Source organism: Chiloscyllium plagiosum, chromosome 28 (assembly GCF_004010195.1).
Source record: "Chiloscyllium plagiosum isolate BGI_BamShark_2017 chromosome 28, ASM401019v2, whole genome shotgun sequence".
Taxonomy (NCBI): Eukaryota; Metazoa; Chordata; class Chondrichthyes; order Orectolobiformes; family Hemiscylliidae; genus Chiloscyllium; species Chiloscyllium plagiosum.
In genome coordinates this window covers 6,257,122-6,277,106 of record NC_057737.1, presented here as the reverse complement: position 1 = coordinate 6,277,106, position 19,985 = coordinate 6,257,122, and the positions used below count along the sequence as shown (strand labels likewise).

Below are 19,985 nucleotides of genomic sequence, written 5' to 3'. Positions count from 1 at the left end.
GGATGTGGTGGAGGCTGGTACAATTGCAACATTTAAGAGGCATTTGGATGAGTATATGAATAGGAAGGGTTTGGAGGGATATGAGCCAGGTACTGACAGGTGGGACTAGATTGGGTTGGGATATCTGGTCGGCATGGATAGGTTGGACCAAAGGGTCTGTTTCCATGCTGAACATCTCTATGACTCTATATTTCAGATAGCTTGCTGACCTACTAGTTGATGTAACCACCACCTCTTTCTTGAGGAAAGTGTCTGTAACTGACCTTGTGAATTCATCTCCAAAAATTTAAAACAAAGAGGAACTTTAAGAAACTAGATCAGTGGCATGCCTCACAAATGCTCATGATTAACAACCACTAATTTCAAATATTTCCAGTTTCAAACAAATTAATTTAAAGGTTCCAAAATTTACTTCTCCACTATACTGCATCGTGCACGGATAGGAAACGTCATCTTTTTTGCAGTCACCAAATCAATTGTGCTGTTCTTCTTAGGTCTGCACAATGTACACTATAAATTACTCAGTGACATTGCTATTCAAAAAACGTAGTTTGTGCCTTTAGAAAACCAAATGTTTCCTTACTTTGGGATGCTGTAATTGAAAACCTCTTAAAATAATACAAGGAAACAATGTTACCAAAGGAAAACAACTAGTTTATCTCACCCACATATATTCATTGCACTCTTTTTCTTTGGTAGCATGAAACCACAAAGTTATTAATAGCAACTATCAGAATAATGTCTTCCTGATTTTTAAAATCAATATAGAAGATACTGCCTCGCTCCCCAATAACATTTAATTATTTTTGAAACAAAAATACCATTATGTAGCTTACTCCCACAACCGTTTGACTTTGCAAATTGGGTCCACTTACATTCCTTCTCCTTCTTATCTCCAATGAACCAAATGGGCAAGTTGTGCCACATGAGAGTAAGAACTCAATATTAGATACATATTGGCCAGCATTTGCTTCTGGACTGTGTGTTCTTTTAAAGAAATAGAGAGAAATCTAATAATAATGATATGCTGTCCTTCTATTCTCCAATGGATCTGTTCAAGGTCTAGCTGAAAGACATATACTATACCACCAGCACCCCCCAAAGTTTTCTGCTTCTAGATCCACTTCCAATGAAGAACATTCACTTTGCAATACTAGGTGACACTCTAACATTTCTTTCATCAAGATTGGGACGAATTCAATCTTAAATATAGGACTTAATATCTGCCCATTCCAGGGTATATTGAAAATACATCAATACAAATACTTATATTGATGACTTGGCTCTCTGGGAGCACACTCTCCTCCAAACTAGTCATACGTTCAAGCCCTATTCGAGTTTTGGTACATAATCTAATCTTACACTTTGGGACTGTACTGAGGGAAATGCCATCTTTCAGATTAGATGCGCAGAACAGATTCTACAACACACGAGAAAGGAGTTTGCAATAGGTTTGCCGCAAACACTATTATCAGAACAGATTATCCAGGCATAGTCTCATTGCTGTTGGCAAAAGCTTGGTATGTGTAAATTTTTGCTGCTGTAATATATGACAACAGTGACTACACATCAAAAGTGCTTAATTCAGAGGAAAGTGCCTTGAGACATCTTGGCGTTTTGAAGGGCGCTCTCATTTCCAGGTTTGTGACAGCTAACAATATAAAAAAATTGAATTGTCGATTCACCACCAGGAGGCTCCGATATACAATTTGCAATGCGTGCTGAGGCAGCTAATTACAGCAGTACTTGTAGAAAGACATTAAAGTCTTCAACAGTTAAGAGATTTCCACAGAAGAGCATTTATGCGTTGCCAAATAAAACAAACTGCACTGGACTAGGATGTGATTTTTGAAGGATAAGTCACCAAAATCCTAGGCTAGGCTCATGTCTAGCCTCATATGTATAACTTGGTGAAGTTACTTCGGCACAACTCCCACCTTTAACATTGTGGGAAGTTTTTAAGTGGACCTTAGCCATTACAGGATCATTACGGATTAGCTAGATCCTGTTATTGGCAAAGTCATTGTAGCCAAATTACAACACCTACGTAAATAAGATTAAGCTAGGATTCGCTCAAACATCAAAACCATACATCTTCAGAATATTGCTGAAAAATGTGTTGCTGGAAAAGTGCAGCAGGTCAGGCAGCATCCAAGGAGCAGGAGAATCAATGTTTCGGGCATAAGCCCTTCTTCAGGAATCTTCAGAATATTCTTAATTGAACTATTAGCAGGGTTGGAGCCAATTGCAATTACAGTCAGAGTTATACAGCATGGAAACAGATCCTTTGGTCCAACCTGTCCATACCGACCAGATATCCCAACCCAACCTAGTCCCACCTGCCAGCACCCGGCCCATATCCCTCCAAACCCTTCCTATTCATATGCCCAACCAAATGCCTCTTAAATGACTGACTTAGTGTTGCACATCTTCCCCCATTTCTTTCACCACTAGAAAAGTATAAACACTTGTTTCACAACTTTGTTGATGTGAACATTAAAGCTTAGCGATGGGCGTAGGCCAGGCCGCAATTCTCAAACACTGAAACCCTATAAGCAATATTGCACTACTCACAGCTATCTACAAAGCAGAGGCAATATCGATAGGGTCCCAGTACTTGAGCATCGACAAAAAAACTGTTACTTCTTAAAAATACATCCTAACTGGAACTTTTGTTTGAAAAGAAAAAGGTGCTTGTGCACCACAGATAAGTCTAAAGAAGTCTATGCTTCAGGATTATATTGCAACCCATCAATCTGACTGACTGACATGACATGTCATATATTACAAATGTACCCTTTCTATTTAAAAGAACGCAGAACAGTTTTCTTACTGTCACAGAAATAGAGAGCAAAAATTTGCTTATGATAATGAAAAATCATTAGTGTTTATATGGAATACTGTAAATATAATTCAATCATTTTAGAATGTAGCCCAATCATCAGGAAAACTTTGACAACTTAATGAAAAGCCACAAACAGAACAAAATTCAGGGTGCTCTTGGCATACGTCAATGTACCCATCAATATTTGTTAAAAATATACCCACGAACCAAAACACATTAATAGGAACATGCATCTACAACATTTAGGATTATGTAATAATTTCAGTACAAAGAGGATTGATGGATGATGACAACAAAAATAAAAAGGCACTAATTGGGTACTGTAAAAAAAACTAGCCAAAATGAAGCTTTACCCTAAGTTAAAGCCTTGAAACACTCAAAATGGATAACTAGCTGGAATGACAAAGTAATTTGTCTCCCAATATAAGCCTCCTTTACCTGGAGAGATCAAGAAAAGCAGAACTGCAGTCAGTGCTAGGATATTAAATGCATTTTGCAGGGTTAAATTATTTTAGTTAAGTAAGCAATTAATTTCTTTTAAACATTTAGTTCTGGAACACTTCTGCAAGAACAGCTATATGACATGTCAAAAGTAAGTCACAGAGTTATGGTTTTAGGTCATTTTTACAGCACTGGCTAATGTAAACTTAGGCTAATAAACGCAAGTATCCTTCGAGGTAAAATGCTTTTTAAAATGGTTTCATTTAGTAACTTAAGTATATAGTAGGTCTTTTGGACTATAAACTAAGCTGGTATAGTCTTTTGAAACTAACATTGGTGAAATGGTTTCACGTTTCAAGAGTAATTGAATACCACATTGTCATTGTAGTTAAAGAGTATCGATAGGCTTCAAAATATTTGGGACATTAAGCACTCGTTTCTCTGAACAGGTGTACAAATTACTCAACCAAAGCTATGCTGGTCAAGATTTATGAAGTTAGTAAGCTTTCATAAAAAGGGATACGATTGATATTTCAAAGAACAAATGAGGAGATAGTACGAAGAAATATCAGAGAGCTGACCAGTCCTTTAAAAAAACCGATTAGGAATTGAGCATGTACTGTTTAGTCAGTTTGATTTCAGAATGCATCTGATCAAGCACAGGGGATGGGGCAGATAGCAAGGGCTAACAAGTGGAGACTCTTCGTGATTTGAAGCATAGTAAGACCGTAAGCAGAAAAACAACCTCAACCCACTTGGGTCATGCCCGGTCAGCCAATAAACGAACATTCCTTAAGTGCATCAACTGACAAAAAAAATCTTCATTGAACACCATTTCTTTTACACTTGTTATGATAAATTTAACAAATTCTGTGAAACTTGTGAAAATATTCTTGCAACTAATCAGAACTAGATTTAAATTGGCTCTCTCAACTCGGTTTAATAATTGTAACTGACTTAAATCTTCAAAGTAAAGCTAAAGTGAACATCGAAATCTTACAACTCGACAGCTCAGCAGGCACAAGAGATTTATAATGGAAAGCAATTTGTTTTCTCATTTCTTTCTCCTCCAATATGAAGGTGCAGCAAGATTATCTGGAAACCATTCAGATCTTGCTTACTAAAAGTCCAGACTAATCAGTACCACTTACAGCCAGAACTGAAAATAAAACAAAGTCAAGGAAGTCATTCTGGCATTTATTTGCAGCTTTTACAATATCAAGACATTCCAAAGCGCTCTACAGCTAATCACAATGACTGCAATTCAAAAAGTACTCATGTCAAAAGTCATTGATTTTAAAACATTCCGAATTGGTGGACGTCTTTGCTACTATTCTGAACATTAAGGTGCTTGGGGCTTGAATTGGTAAACAGTTGTAATACCGTTCAAATGGGTTATTTGCACTTTGACTTAAACCCCTGAAATTCTGCATCTGTCATTTCGCCCTCCTGTACAAATGAATTCCAAATGAATGTATAGGCCTGTCCTAATAAAATCACCATGAACATGCTGGGCGTGTAAAGTTAAGAACAAAACTACTCCCAACCTCACTCCAATAAAAATACTAGCTTGTTACTGCTGCTTTTCAATTCAAGCTCCAATCTTAATTAGAAATCATTGAAAAGGGATAATGGGAGCCAGAAAAATTAACAGTTAATATTTGTCAAATTATAGTCAAGGGTATTAACAGCTTTCTAAAATCAACATTAAACAAGTCAACTGTTGATAATTAGGAAAATATTGCAGTGAGAAATATGTGGATACAACCATCAGCCAATGAAGCTTTTTTTTGTGTGTTTCTGTTACCATTTGCTATAATGATATCATCAATCAATAGAAAACATCATGGCAGTGCCCTACCTCTGGGACAGAAGGCAGGCGCTCAAGTTCCACCTGTTCCAGAGAGGGGTCATAAGATTTCTGAACTGGTTCATTAAAATAATCTATAAAAGAAATTGTACATAATTCTTTCATCCAAAGACAGTCATTGCTTTAGAACCACTTAAGTGTAGCCACTGTTATAATGTAGGACATTTGAAGTCAATTTGCACACAGCCAGGCCTCAAAGAACAATGAAATAACTGACCAAATACAGATTTTGGTGTTGACTGAAGGAATGCATGCTGGCCAAGACATCAGAGGCTTCCCCATTTTTCATCAAACTGGTGCTATGGGACTTCTTAAATCTCCACACAACAGGGCAACAGGGGTCATGGTTTAACATTTCATGTAAATAACAGCACCTCTGATAGTTCTAGCAGCTCTCTTCAGGATAAGTCTGGATTATATACTCAACTCTGTAAAATGGGGCTTTTACCACAATTTTCTGATTCAGACACAAGGCTGACAAAAACAAAAGTGATACTCAAAGCATAAAATGCACTTCAACTGGTTTTAAAAGCCAAATAAAATCATGAAAATGACAGAAGAAATACAATAAACCCACCCAAACAGAACAAAATGAACAGCTAGACAGCTTACTAGTGTATTTTGCCCAAGCTTTTTTTTGTGAAGTACACAGGAATTGATCAGTTAAAGCCTGAGATGACCAACGTTGGTCTAGATTACAGTGGAAAAGCACAGCAGGTCAGGCAGCATCCAAGGAGCAGGAAATTGACGTTTGGGGCAAAAGCAGGTAAAACAGGTCATGAGAATGGTGCTGAGCTGGAAGGTTGGGACAGGGGTAAGGTGGCAGGAGGGGAAATGAGGAATCTTGTGAAGTCCACATTGATGCCCCAGGGGTTGAAGTGTTCTGAGGCATTCTTCCTCCAAGCATTGGGTGGTGAGGGAGTGACAGGGAGGCGGCCCAGGACCTGCATGTCCTCGGCAGAGTGGGATGGGGAGTTGAAATGTTGGGCTATGGGGCGGTGGGGTTGATTGGTGTGGGTGTCCCATAGATGTTCCCTAAAGCACTCTGCAAGGCGGCGTCCAGTCTCCCCAATGTAGAGGAGACTGCATCGGGAGCAACGGATACAATAAATGACATTGGTGGCTGTGCAGGTGAAACTTTGATGGATGTTGAAGGCTTCTTTGGAGCCTTGGGTGGAAGTGAGGGGAGAGGTGTGGGCGTAGGTTTTCCAATTCTTGCAGTGGAAGGGGAAGGTGGTTTGTTGGGGGGCACGGACCTGACCAGGTAGTCAGAAGGAACGGTCTTTGCGGAAAGTGGGAGGGAAATATATCCCTGGTGGGGTCCATTTGGAGGTCGTGGAAATGTCAACGGACCTCCCCCGACCTTACCCCAGTCCCAACCTTCCAGCTCAGCACCATCCTCGTGAACCTATCCTACCTGCCTATGCTACCTTCTCCCCAGCCCCATCCCCCTCCCACTTATCTCTCACCCCAAAGGGTCACTGCCTTCATTCCTGATGAAGGGCGTTTGCCCGAAGTCGATTTTCCTGCTCCTCGAATACGGTCTGACCTGCTGTGCTTTTCCAGCACCACTCTAATCTAGACTCAGATTTCCAGCATCTGCAGTCCTCACTTTTGCCCTATACAACATTGGTACAGCTCCTACGCTAAAACGCTACACCAAAAAGACAGGAAGGTTAAGGTAAAAGATCTAAAGAAACTGAAGGTCAACATTATGATGGTTCTAATAAACCTCAATAATAAAAACAAATGGAGGATTATAATTACAATTTCAAGATCTTTGATCAATAAAATGGCATTTTATTTTTTCCCAGGACTGTATCTCTGAATACCTAAAAACTGACACAATCAGTATAGAGTCAACTCTGATTGCATTTGTTCAGTATATCCTCCACCAAGTTATTAATACTTGAAAATGAGATTAAACTCCAAATTCCTTCCATCATTTTGACCCCCCCAGCCAAAAAAAATCAAAAACCAGTAATCCGATTTCTATACTGCTAACTAAAAACTGCAAGTTTGGAACTTAAACTGATCCTTTTGTGGTTGGAATATTGGCTTTTATGAATATCTTCTCTCATGTAACACAGCACAAGAAAGAAAATCTGCCAACTGATAATTATGAACTTACAAATAGATTTACAGCATAATTTAATACATGTTTAAAAACTCAGGTTTTATCCCCACTGCAAAAAACATTTCATAAGTAATCTGCCACTGGAAAATTTTATTAAATATCCCAGTTTCCATGTTACACAGAAACATAATATATTTCAATTCAGTATGTGACGAGGTGCTTCTATTTGTAATTAGATTATATTCACTTCATGTCAAATACAGACTGCTATGTACAGCTGGAATGGTTCTATGTAGGTCCCAGCCTGTCAGCGCAACATGGTTGGAGCACATTAGAATGTGACTGATCCTGATGGAGTCTTTGCAGTGGCTATTCCATGATTTAAGAGGTTCCCTCAGAACATGGTCCTGGATCTTTGAATGCATCAGTCTGTAAAACTAAGCCATGAACAACTCTTTGCAATGGATGACCAACACGTTTTGAATAGACCAAAAAGCATCTTTCACTGGGTTACTGGTGCTCCAGCAGCGGTCATTGTATGCACGTTATACTCCACAGACTATTTGCAGAGGTCACAGAATTGCATTGCTAAAGAGCTTCTCAGGATGAACCACAACAATATCACCACTTGCCTTTCCAGTTCTGTTTTGCTCAGATATATTTTAGGAGATGTACAAAAATCTCTTCCTCTCTGCAGCCAGCGGCCTTGTGGTCAGAATGGATACAGTGAGATTCCAGGCACACAAAGATCTACCAGAAGTTCCTTCTCACCACAAACCAAGCTACGTCTTGAAGTTTGTTTTAAAGTTCTGACCACGAGGCATCCTACCAAGTGACTTTGACAGTCTGTTCAGGGAATCATTATTTTTCCACAGGGCCTTAAGAACTTTACATATGAACCACTGCCTAATGAACTTCTGGTATACAGCTACTCTGCATAAACTTTCCAAGGATTCAGTAGTATGACAGTCCAAATCAACAGAACATTCTGCAGCTATGTGGCCAGACCTATCTTTGCAACTAAGATTGACAAATTCAACTCCAATCTTGCACGGACACTCTTGATTTTTGCATAACACAAGTCCACCAGATACAGATAAATACAGAGAAATGACATGGAGAGATTGGGCACTGTAGAGCAGACAGACAACATTGTTCTAATAACAGAATCACAGCTGAACAATGCAATGATTGCACTATCCAGCCTTCCCTGAACAGATACAGGCCCCTGGCATCACCCAAGCTCGAAGGAAGCCTCAGATTCAATTTTCTATTTTCATTTCAAGAATATAGTAACTTCAATAAGAAAATGATGCCAGTGTCCAGTTCTCTTTACGGTGACAGCTGCACAAGTGTTCATCTGTGAGCCTCCCTTCCCCAAGGGCCCATAAATGCCTTTTAACAAGAACTGCTGTAATTGATTAGCAATTTGAATTGCAGATTGAACAATACATCCGTCTGGTGGTGAAAGATAAATTTCCAATTTTTGCTGTTGACTGTCAAAAATTAGGGCATAAATTTATAAATAACAAAAGAAATAAAGGAAAGTCACTGGGAGTGGTTTACATGACCCACTGTAGGACAGAGTACAGGTCAAGAGATAAATTGGGCCTGTAAAGAAAAGCCTGCAATAAATATGGACAATTTTAATCTTCATATATAAAAACTGGAGATAAACATAACCTGAATGATGAGTTTAGTTTCTTCGCACAATGTGCGCTGGAACTGACCAGGGAACAGTGTACCCAGACCTGATAATATGTAATGAGACAGGATTAATTGGTGACCTCACAGGAAAAAGTCCTCTGAAAGGTTTCACATTCAGTTTACGAAAATTAGAAATTAGGATCTGAAACTAGTGCTTTAAACTTTAATAGAAAAATTACAGGTTGAGGCCAGAGTGGACTGGGAAAATTACAGTAAAAGTTTCAAACAGCAAACTTGAATGAGTATGGGGAATTAATGGAAACCAAGGAAATTAGAGAAGACTTTAAACAAGCATCTTGTATTCATCTTCACAGTAGAGGCATCCTAGGAATAGTCAGTAGAAAAAAGTATTAATAAAGCTTAATAATTAATAAACCATTTTCTAATCAACCTTTTGAGAGACGTCATGACATTTCAGGAATAGGTGGGACTTGAAAATTAGCCTGCTGGCTCAGATGGAGGGACATTACCATTGCATCACAACAGCCTCGAATGGGATTAAAGGCCAATAAGTCCCCTGGATATATCTCATGCCCTTTATCCTAGAATCTAAAAGGAAGCAGCTTCAGAGATAATGTTTGCATTCATCACAATCTTCCAAAATACTCGGGATTCTGAAAGGGTTCCAGTGGATTGGAAAACCTCAAACATAACACTTCTATTCAAAAATGGAGGAAGACAGAAAGGAGAAAACTCTTGACCTAATAAACACACAAAATGCTGGAGAAACTCAGCAGGTCTTGTAGCAGCTGCGGACAAAAAAAACAGAATTGAGTCTGTCAAGACTTCTTCAGAACTACTTCTGAAAGATGCTCTGCTGGAATCCATATGTATAAATCCATCAGATTTTTGCTGCATTTAGTGAATTAGGATGCAAATGAACATCGAAATGATAGTGCAGTGAGATCTTAGTGTGCTGGAAGCAGGAATAACATTTAGTTCATTACCTCAAAATGCCTTATGCAAACTGGTGTGTTGAAGTTTAATATCCTTTTATAGCACAGGTGGCCATACCATGCTGTGAAATTTGAACAATACAGTCAGAAATCTTCAAGCTTCTGATCTTAACCACACTGTTACACAATGAGATGCAAAGATAAGAGTTTTTATTTAGAGAACAGTTTATAAAGAGACAGAAGAGGTCGGTCAGTCAATACAGCCAAATAACCTTTTTGACCCAAAAAGAAATAAACTAAGACAGGTCAGCTGAAAATAAGCCAAATTAATCTTAGGGAGGAAAAGGTATAGAATGTAACATTTACATCAAACAACATATACTGTACACAGGTACAGGGTTAACCCATAATCTAAATAAACAGTCTGCAAAATACCATACAATATGATCAATACTACCCATTAAATACTCTGCATACATTTAAAAGAACTTCCATAGAAACATAATATTTTGCCACTAAGAAAAATGTTAAAATATAAAAGCCCCTCTCCCATAATCTTATACAGTGCAATAAGCAAGTTTGAGAGAAAAAACCTGAATAGAAGCAAAGAAGTTATACGCAGGTTTGACAGAACAAATGGTGAAATACTGGCACTTTTGCTTAGTGAATCTGTAACAGGGACAATAGTCAGGATTGTACAGGAAATATATTTTCACAAACAAATATTAGGATCTGAAGTGTTTTACTAAATATGTCTTTAGAAATCAATCCAATAATGGACAATAAGTACAGAAGTTAGATTTCTTGCAATTAAGACTGCTTCAGAGTCAGACAGTTCAAATAGTCTCTGTGTAAAAAGGCAGATATTACTGATAACCAGTGACAAAACCAAACAGCTAAATCATTCTTTTATTGCAAACAGCATCCCAATGTATGCATATAGTTTAAAAATTAAGTGTGCAATGGACTGTATAGCCAAGGAAATTGCAACTTTATGAAGTTAATCAATCTTATGTACAGTGCAGCCCACAATCACACTGCAACCTGCAGTAAACACATTCAAGTTGTAACATTTCTCTTGATTCCAAAACCCCACGTCCAAGATGTTGGTTGAGACGAGACACTGGATTTTCTGTGGCTGCTGGATCCTGTAAAAGATTTGATTAATTGCAATAACAGACATTAAAATTTGAATATTGCGAAGTGAGAAATACCAATACGAAACCAAAGTTATAGAATAGTGCAGGTAGTCATTTGGTCATAATGCCTATACTGGGACTTGGAGAGCAAACTAAACCCCACTTTGCTGTTCAATTTGTACAGTAATTTTCTCCCCAACAAATTTTTAATCAAAATTCCTTCTAAATGATGCTATTTAATCTTCCTTCACCATCCTTTCAGGCAATATATTTTATATCACAACAATCACTATGTAAAACGAAAAAATTTCTTTATCTTGGCAAAAGGTCAGCACAACATCGAGGGTCAAAGGGGATGCATTGTGCTAAACTGTTCTATATTCTTTGCATCCACAATTGCAGAGGAATATACATCTGAATGGACTAAGAGTATTGAACAGCCAAACAGTATTTGCATGATCAAAGAAATACATAACTGGAATCCCAGATTTTGAGGGTATTTAAAAGAGTAGAAATAATTTTGCAAGCACGACGACACTCCAACACCCGATTATGAATTGCACTTCTCTAATGAATGCTTGTGTGAAATTCTATTTCACTGATCATTACTAAAAATCCAAAATTATCTTGCAGAAAACCTATATCCATTAAATCCATTCAACTTCATTTGCCCACAAATGAGGATACCCAAAGAATTTACTACCACAGTAAAAAGTTACAGCGTTCAACATTCTAGTTAAAAATCTACATTTTAAACCTACATACCTAAACCTACATTTTAGCATAACAGCTTTGAACTCCAATCAATGCACCAAGCACGTGCAATTTAAAGAAAGCGTTTAAATTCTCTCTCCCACATCAAAGAGGCCCATCTTCCCATGTTCATGTTAAGATGAAGTATGTCAAAAACCTGAAAACTCACAATGAGGTTGCCACCCTACCACTATTTGCAATGAAACAATGTCAAATCTATTTTGTATGTCACAAGTGCATGTTGCCTTATGGTATTCACATTTCAATAGCATTTTAAGAAAACTAGTGATTCAATAGCCTGTTTTTTTGCATAGATCTTGTCACACAGCATTCTTAATGCTCTTAAAGCCTCATCTGGCTCTAACCATTTCTGCATGCAATTTTACACTTAACTAAGCAGAAAAGTATCCAATCTTCTTAGAATTCACAAGACAAAAATAAAATCAAAAATGTTACTCCTGCTGTCTTACTATACTCCTACTTCATGACAACATTTGGTGCCAGACTGCAGTTTAAGAACACAAAACCTGTGCTCATAAAGAGTCCACTGTGCTGCCCATGGCCAGGTGTCGATTTCAAATTCTCCGCCGCGATGATCTGACCTACCTTCAGATGCTTTGACAATACTATTGCACTGCTAGCTGTGAAACACAGTAGTGCAATAAAGTCAGAGCATCTGTCAGCAGCAAGCCTAGAAGGACTGTAGAACTTTCAACTGTCCCACCCCAACAAACTGATCTGTAAAAGCAATCAATCTTAGCCAATTTCTATGAACATTAGCCACTAAAAGGTTTGTTGAAATATTTTCTAAAATAATATTCTCGAGATATGATTTAAAACTCAATTATCAAGCTATGAACATTCATAAGTATTTAGTTTAAAAGTAATATTTTACTTAAAAAATAACCTGATAGTGAGATGTCAACCCAGAAAAATCAATCTCATTATTACTGAACTTAACATCCTAATATATTGGGAGTGGTTATCAGATAGTTAAGGTTTTAGAGAAAATTTAATTTGAGGTTCAAGTCTAGGTAGGAAGTCTTTTTTGCTGTCATATTAATGTAAGCATAAACTGTAAAAGCTCATGAACCACAGGACAAACAGAAATTTAAATTTATGAATTAAATTATACTCAACATGAGATAACTAAGAGGCACTACCTTCTCACCTGGTCTACAGATAAAAGGTAAAGACTATCTACAGTAATTCTTGGTCTTTCTCAACAGCAACTCCAGCTGGAAGATAAACACAAGAAATGTGAGAGATTTCCAAACTTATTATTTCATAACTCCCATTGGTGTTGTAACACAGGGTATAACCCAATTTCTTCCATATTCTACACTTCTCAGGTTTTACTACTTCAAAGTAGTAAATAACTTTCGTCTGCATCCTGGCTGCTTGGAGTGCGTTCCAACAATCTGGACAAAATTATATAATTGCTTCATGCTAATGGCTGGCAATCTCAAAATGAAAATCAACTGACTGATGGGGTACCAGTGAAATCACTGGTAGGACTCCCAACTATTCACAATACACAGTAACTGTTTAGATGAAAGAACTAAACATAACATCTCGAAATTTGCAAATGACTGGGTGAGTGGGAAGGCAACCTGGGAGGAGGATGCAGAGATGCTTCAGTGTGATCTGCACAAGCTGAGTGAGCAGATAAATCCATTACAGATGCAGTACAATGTGAATAAATGCAAGATTATCCATTTGAGGAGCAAAAACAGGAAAGCCCAGAATTCAGAATGGTTATAAACAGATGGGAATGTGTAACAAAGCCTATGTCCATGCACATCAGTCACTGAGGTATAGCAGACAATAAAAGTGGCAAATATATTGGCCTTCATAGCAAGATGCAAGCACAGGAGCAGAGATGCCTTGCTGCAATTCTATAGGTCATCAGAGAGATCACATCTTCAAAATTGTGCGCTGTTTCATCTCTTTCAGTGGAAGGATATTCTTGCTAGGAGGAGTGCAGCGAAGGTCTACCCGACTGACTCCTGGGATGGAAGGACTGGCACATGAGGACAGGTTGAATTTATTAGGATTACATTTGCTGTTTAGAAGAATAGTGGCAGTGGAGAATATTTAATAGAAATATGAAGTATTAACAAGGCTAGACAGGATAGATCCATGACAGGGGAGTCCAAAATCAATCAGGGGTCACAGTCAAAGGATACATAATAAAACATTTAGAACTACGTGAAGAAATTTCTCCACACCTCAAGAAGAGCGGTGAGCCTGTGGAATTCACGACTGCAGAAAGCAGGGGTATGATCCAAAATTAAAATTAATTTGCCAGAGAAGCATGCATCCATGGGCCCAATGAACTAATTTGTTTATCACTGATTTCAATGCATTCAACATTTCAAATCTGAAAATTCTGATCCATCTCATGTTAGGGGACTACAGATCACACATATCATACAAGTACAATAAATGCAGGCTTAAAATTGCTTTGCATCAACACTGATGTGGTGCAAAAACAGGGATTCTACACGTCAGATCAGAAATAACTTCCATGCAATTCTAAAACCAGTTTGGAGAAAGGATACAATTGTGATAAAATGGATAACATATATCATGAATACATGGCGTCACTCATTCAAGAATTTTTTAAACAGAATTAATAAATAATGATGTTTCAAAATGTAGATTCATGATTTTGATTTATAGCACCAGATTTTTAAAATTTTCTTCAAAATTTCCTCAGTATAAAAAAAGTACCATCAGCTCCAACTTACCCACCAATGAAATTCTCACTGGTAAACATCTGCTCCTTCACAAGAAAGTCCTTTTGGGATGGGGGAGGAGCAGTGGTGGTTGGGGAAGAAATGTCCACTGAACTGTAGCTCCTATAGGCTTTGATCTCATCGCCAGCCAATGCCCTTTTAATATTGCACTGCTTTTTTCTGTTATCACTAGTAGTACAACATAAAAAGGGCACTGGACGAACGGACAAAGGGCAGCAAGTTTGATGGTAGGGAATTTCTAACAGACATCACAAACATCAAAGTTGGAAAACAAATCAGCTTTATTTGGCACAACCTTCAATTATTCAGGAAGGGATAACCAAGCCCTAGAACTAGAACTATATTCTAGTGTCAGTCAGATACTACAGAACAGAATACTGCCACAACTGCAGCACTCTCCATAGTTCTTAATACACTAATAATTCAACAAGAACAAAAACAAAAAGGTTTAATAGTTTCAGTCGTGTTGGAAGAACTTATTTTTAAAATTGGAAAAAGTCAAATACAATTTACAGTTTAAAATTTGATGGAAGATTGCAGAAAACAAAAAAATTTAACAGCCTAACTTCAGAATACCAAAAAACCTGGACAAACCAAGACCATCTCCGAAAAATATTATTTACTTACTTTCAGAACACATACTCACTAAAAATACTTTCCTGAACCTATTAATTTCTTAAAGATTTAATTTCAGAAGGATGTTCAATGCTTAAGTTTCTCATCCATGTTGTTTGTTATTCAGAGCAGACTCAACAGCAACCATTAGCAGGCTACATGTCAGAATGAAGCACCATCACACCATCCCACATTTCTAGCAGAGGCCCCATCTTGGTCTATAGCTCCCAAGTCCCCCGCAGCACCTCATCTGCCGTGAACCTCCACTGTAAAGCTCAGATGCTTGCTGGACAGATTAGCCAAGTCATTAATAAACAAACATTTAACATCTTGACAAATTATTTAAGGATACTATCCTGCTTCAGTTATATCAAAGAAACACAGTATTTGCACAGTATCTGCAAAAATGTAACATATTTCTGAATTAATCAATTTTAAAAGTAAACATTACATAATATACCCATATCCTTGTATAAACAATGGAATGAAAACAGAGCAAAGTACATCAATTAAGGTTTAAAAAAAAGGACATGAACAAACATCTGCCATTTTCACATAGCAAATGGTCCAATTTATATATTTCAACAATGGCAACAGAATTCATCAGTAACACGGACTTCGTGATCTAAAACAGGTGATCTGTCAATGCCTCAGTTATAATGACTCTGCAATAGATCTTTTAAACTATGTTAGTTAGGGAAATAGGTCATAACACAGAAAAAAAGTTCCTGTTCATTGAAACGTATCCTGGGAATTTCTGTCACAGGAAGACATGGCCTCATGTTAATTTATCAGGAAGATGACTATTGATCTAACTTCCCATCTCCATTTTTGATGATTGGAGCATCAAAGACTTGTCAAATTTTGGTAATTACTATTTACTGTTTTCAGAATCCTAAAAAATGGCTAGCTCAATGACCTCGAGCGGAAATTTTATTTAAAATCAAACATGAAATGTGCTCTTCAACTCAAACTTATTACTTTGTAAAGAACAAACATCCCAATATTAGGATCTGCATACATTTTACTGGTTTTTCATCTTTCTGTTAGCTGACAAAACCTATCAAAAAGGATTGCATGAATTCAAATAGATTCAGCATGATAAGGGGACTCAAGTTGTTTTACTTAATATTGTATTACTAAAATATTTCTGCATTATCATGTGGAGATGTTTGCAACTGCAAGTCAGGAATGGTTTCACAGTTACTGTAGCAACAATGAAGAATTACAACCGTTTCTCACTACAATCTCCATTTACTAAATTCATAAAAACACTAACATGAGAAGGTATTTGCCCCTGCCTAAATGAATGCTCAAAAAGAGAAACAAATATTGCAAATCACTGCTTTCAAAAGTTTAATGAAAACTGATGATGCAACATTTCAATTTTGTTTTCCCTCATGCATTTTCAAAAATGGAGCAGAAATTTCCCCACTTAAATATTGGAAAGATGAAGACATTGTATTTGCTCCTTGCCATTAACATCATCCTTTTCTTGGACAAGTGTGAGACTGAACCAGACCATTTGTAACTTTGACGGTGTGGTGCTGGAAAAGCACAGCAGGTCAGGCAGCATCCGAGGAACAGGAGAATTGATGTTTCGGGCATAAGCCATTTATCAGGAATCCTGATGAAGGGCTTATGCCCGAAATGGTGGTTGTCCTGCTCCTCAGATGCTGCCTGACCTGCTGTGCTTTTTCAACACCACACAACTCTGATCTCCAGCATCTGCAATCCTCACTTTCTCCTAACATTGGTGGTGTTGACACTGAGAAGACCTTTCAACCACATATCAAGTAGAATGATTAACCGAAACAGCATTTCCTGATTCTAACTCACCTGATGAAATCTACACATCCTACTTTGAGACTTGACTATTTCAGCACACCGCTAACTGGCCAAATATTTCTACTCTGTTCAAAACTAAGATCATTGAAACATTGGTTCCCATGTCCTTACTCAAAAGTTCCATTTACACCATCAACCCATTAGTTGCTGACACACACTACCTCTCAGTGAAGCCACACATCAATTTTAGTGCTGCTCATTAATTTTAAATTCGTTCATAGCCTCAACTCTCCTGCACTTGACTGAAATATTTTTAAAGTGTAGTTATCATTGTAATGTAGGAAGTGTAGCAGTCAATCTGCATTCAGCAAGGTCCCATAAACAGTAACAAGGTAATGACAGAATTTTGACGTCAACTGAGGAATGGGCCAACACACCAGGAATACGTTCCAATTTTGATCTCCCCCAAAACAGTGCTGCCTGAGATAAATGAGGCTTTGTTTATACCTCTCACCTGAAAGGTACCCAATTCTAAGAAACTGCACTCACCTAAGTCTAGTCACTTGGATTTCTCTGATTTTCATATCTCCACCACTGGCAGCTATTCCTTGAGATGGCCAGACCCCAAGCCCTGGAGTTTGTTCCCATGCCTCTCCACCTATCTCACCTTCCTTTAAAAAAAAATCACTGACCTCTTTAAAGAAGCTTTTAGCCATCTGCCTTAAAGCAACTTCACGTGACTTAGTATGAAATTCTGAACTCTGCTTTGAAGCAGTTTGCAACATTTTATTACAGTAAAGGCAGTATATCATTTATAAGCTGTTATCAGCTAGAAACAGTAGATATTTCTACAAATAGCAGCCTTTCAAAACAAGAACACAATCCTGGCTAGATACTGCCAACCAGAAAAGGATCATGCATCCATATATGTACAATATAGCTATCTATAACCTCAACACTCAACGTATTAATTTTTGCAATATGCGCACGGAATGTTTCTTTCAAGAACTTCAAAAGGTTACAAAATCATACACAGAAGCATATATAGAAATAGCTTTTCAGCAGCATTATAATGCTCTCCCACCAGTGGACTCTTAGATTAGATTCCTTAGTGTGGAAACAGACCCTTCGGCCCAACCAGTACACACCGACCTCCGAAGAGTAAGCCATCCAGACCTATTTCCCTCTGACTAATTGACCTAACACTATGGGGCAATTTAGCATGGCCAATTCACCTGATCTGCACATCTTTTGAACTGTGGGAGGAAACCGGAGCACCCGGAGGAAACCCACGCAGACACAAGAAGAATGTGCAAACTCCACACAGACAGTCACCAGAGGCTGGAATCAAACCTGGTGCCCTGGTGCTGTGAGGCAGCAGTGCTAACCACTGAGCCGCCCTGTATTTAATTAGTGGATTGCTTTGAATTAAGTCAGAGTTTGACTTAATTTAACAACAGTTTTTAAATCTTATTTTTGTTTGAAAAACACGGATTTAAAAAAAGACTCTTAACTTTCCTCCACAATTGCCAGATTAAATCCTAAACTTCCATGGCTTCCTCTCACTGTTGAAGAATCAAATTCAGTCACAGATCCAAGCAGTTCTCAGTAAAAATGTTTGACAAATAACATGCCAATATTTCGTGTGTATGTCTGAATAGAGCATTCGGAATGGCTCAGGGAATGTAAGCAGCAGGTCTAAAACAAATGCCACTGCCTTATTGAGCAGGAACACAGCACACCTTTTTAAAAAAAACTCTTGAAAGGTTATTCGTGGAGTTGACGACGATTTAAAAAAAAAGGAAAAACAACACTTCGTTTGTCCAAAGCCAGCAGTTCCACTCGACTAAATCACCTCTGAAGCTCAAATGCCTAACTGAGCACAGAAAATGGTGAACAGAAATGGTGCAATTCAGAGGCACGGGTGCAAATCCATGGGAGAATAGAGTTTATAACTGTGAAATGCTGCAAACAAGCATTTAAAACATACAACCACTACGGCACCCCTCGGGGGCGCGCGGACAAGCTTCTCCTACTTTTTGGGAGGGGTGGAGGAGAATTGCCTTCGGACACAATCCGGTTAATAAAAGATGCACCGCAGCTCATTTGTCTTTAAATCAGTTTTGCCACTTGCAAAAAAAAAGCAAAAACAAGGAAAAGGTACGAAATAAAAACAAAATGTTTCTACGAACATTATTTTTGAAAAAAAATGAAAAAGGTGATCCCGATTAGATCGGGTCGACAGTTTAAAACGAGCGGGTCCTATTGACTGGGGGGGGGGGCGTCGACCGAAGAGCTCGGCGGGCGGTAACAGCAGTTGAAGCGTGGGCGCGCACACGGAAGCCGCCGCGTCGTCCCGCACTCCGGAGCAAGCGATCTTCACCACGCGAAGGCGCGCGCACGGCGAAGAACGGGCGCGAGCGTCGACAAACGCCGGGAACGCCTCGCAAACACCCCACCCCCACCCCTCCCCTCTTCCGCACGTTTCATCACCAGAATAGCTGCTGATTCCCCGAATACCGACTAAAACCCCCATGCTCTGGATCGAGGCCATTCCGATCGAAAGAGAAAGAGAAAAAAACATCACAAAGACGTCGGAGTGGGCGCCGCCGCCGCTTTGGGAAGAGAGAGAAATCCCACTCCCGCCATTTTCGCACCAGTTACCCGGATGCAAATCAAGACGAGGGGCTTTCAAACAAATTAAAGTTTTAACCATAAAAAAACACCCAACGCGCTCGCGAAGGGTTTTAAAAAACTTTTTTCCCGCGACCACAAGGCTTTACTCTACCCAATGCAATAGGTTTCTTACGTTAAAATTCGCCCCCTACCATTCAATAATTTTTTTAATTTTTTTTAATAAAACCTCTTACCATCGCTTCCAGCTTGTTGACCGCGGCCTCCATATTGAATAGTTGACATTCCGAAGGCAAACCGATAAAGGGGGCTCGCGGACGTGATGATACGTAGCATCCTATTGGTCGGTTACTGCACGATTCTGTATTCCAATTGGATCAAACCTGTCTCCTGAATGGACAAACCATTCCCACCACCTACTGTCGTTTAGGACGCGCTTTCCGATTGGACAACAGCCA

The 19,985-nt window shown here is 38.5% G+C and overlaps 1 protein-coding gene across 3 annotated transcripts in view; it reads right to left on the bottom strand.

Moving 5' to 3' along the window:
• ska2 (spindle and kinetochore associated complex subunit 2) overlaps nucleotides 1-19,939 on the bottom strand; it is a 42,664-nt gene extending 22,725 nt beyond the window's left edge. For 2 of the 3 annotated variants that reach the window (XR_006315774.1, XR_006315773.1), the window contains exons 1-2: nucleotides 19,764-19,939; nucleotides 5,148-5,230 (exon numbers count right to left, since the gene is read on the bottom strand). Coding sequence is in view for 1 of the 3 variants with exons in the window: in XM_043718154.1 (XP_043574089.1) it covers nucleotides 5,148-5,230; nucleotides 19,764-19,863 (183 nt within the window). In the remaining 2 variants the exon portion in view is untranslated. The remainder of the gene's footprint in view (nucleotides 1-5,147; nucleotides 5,231-19,763) is intronic. The other variant, XM_043718154.1, reaches the window with a different exon arrangement.
• Between the last annotated feature and the right edge of the window lie 46 nt (nucleotides 19,940-19,985).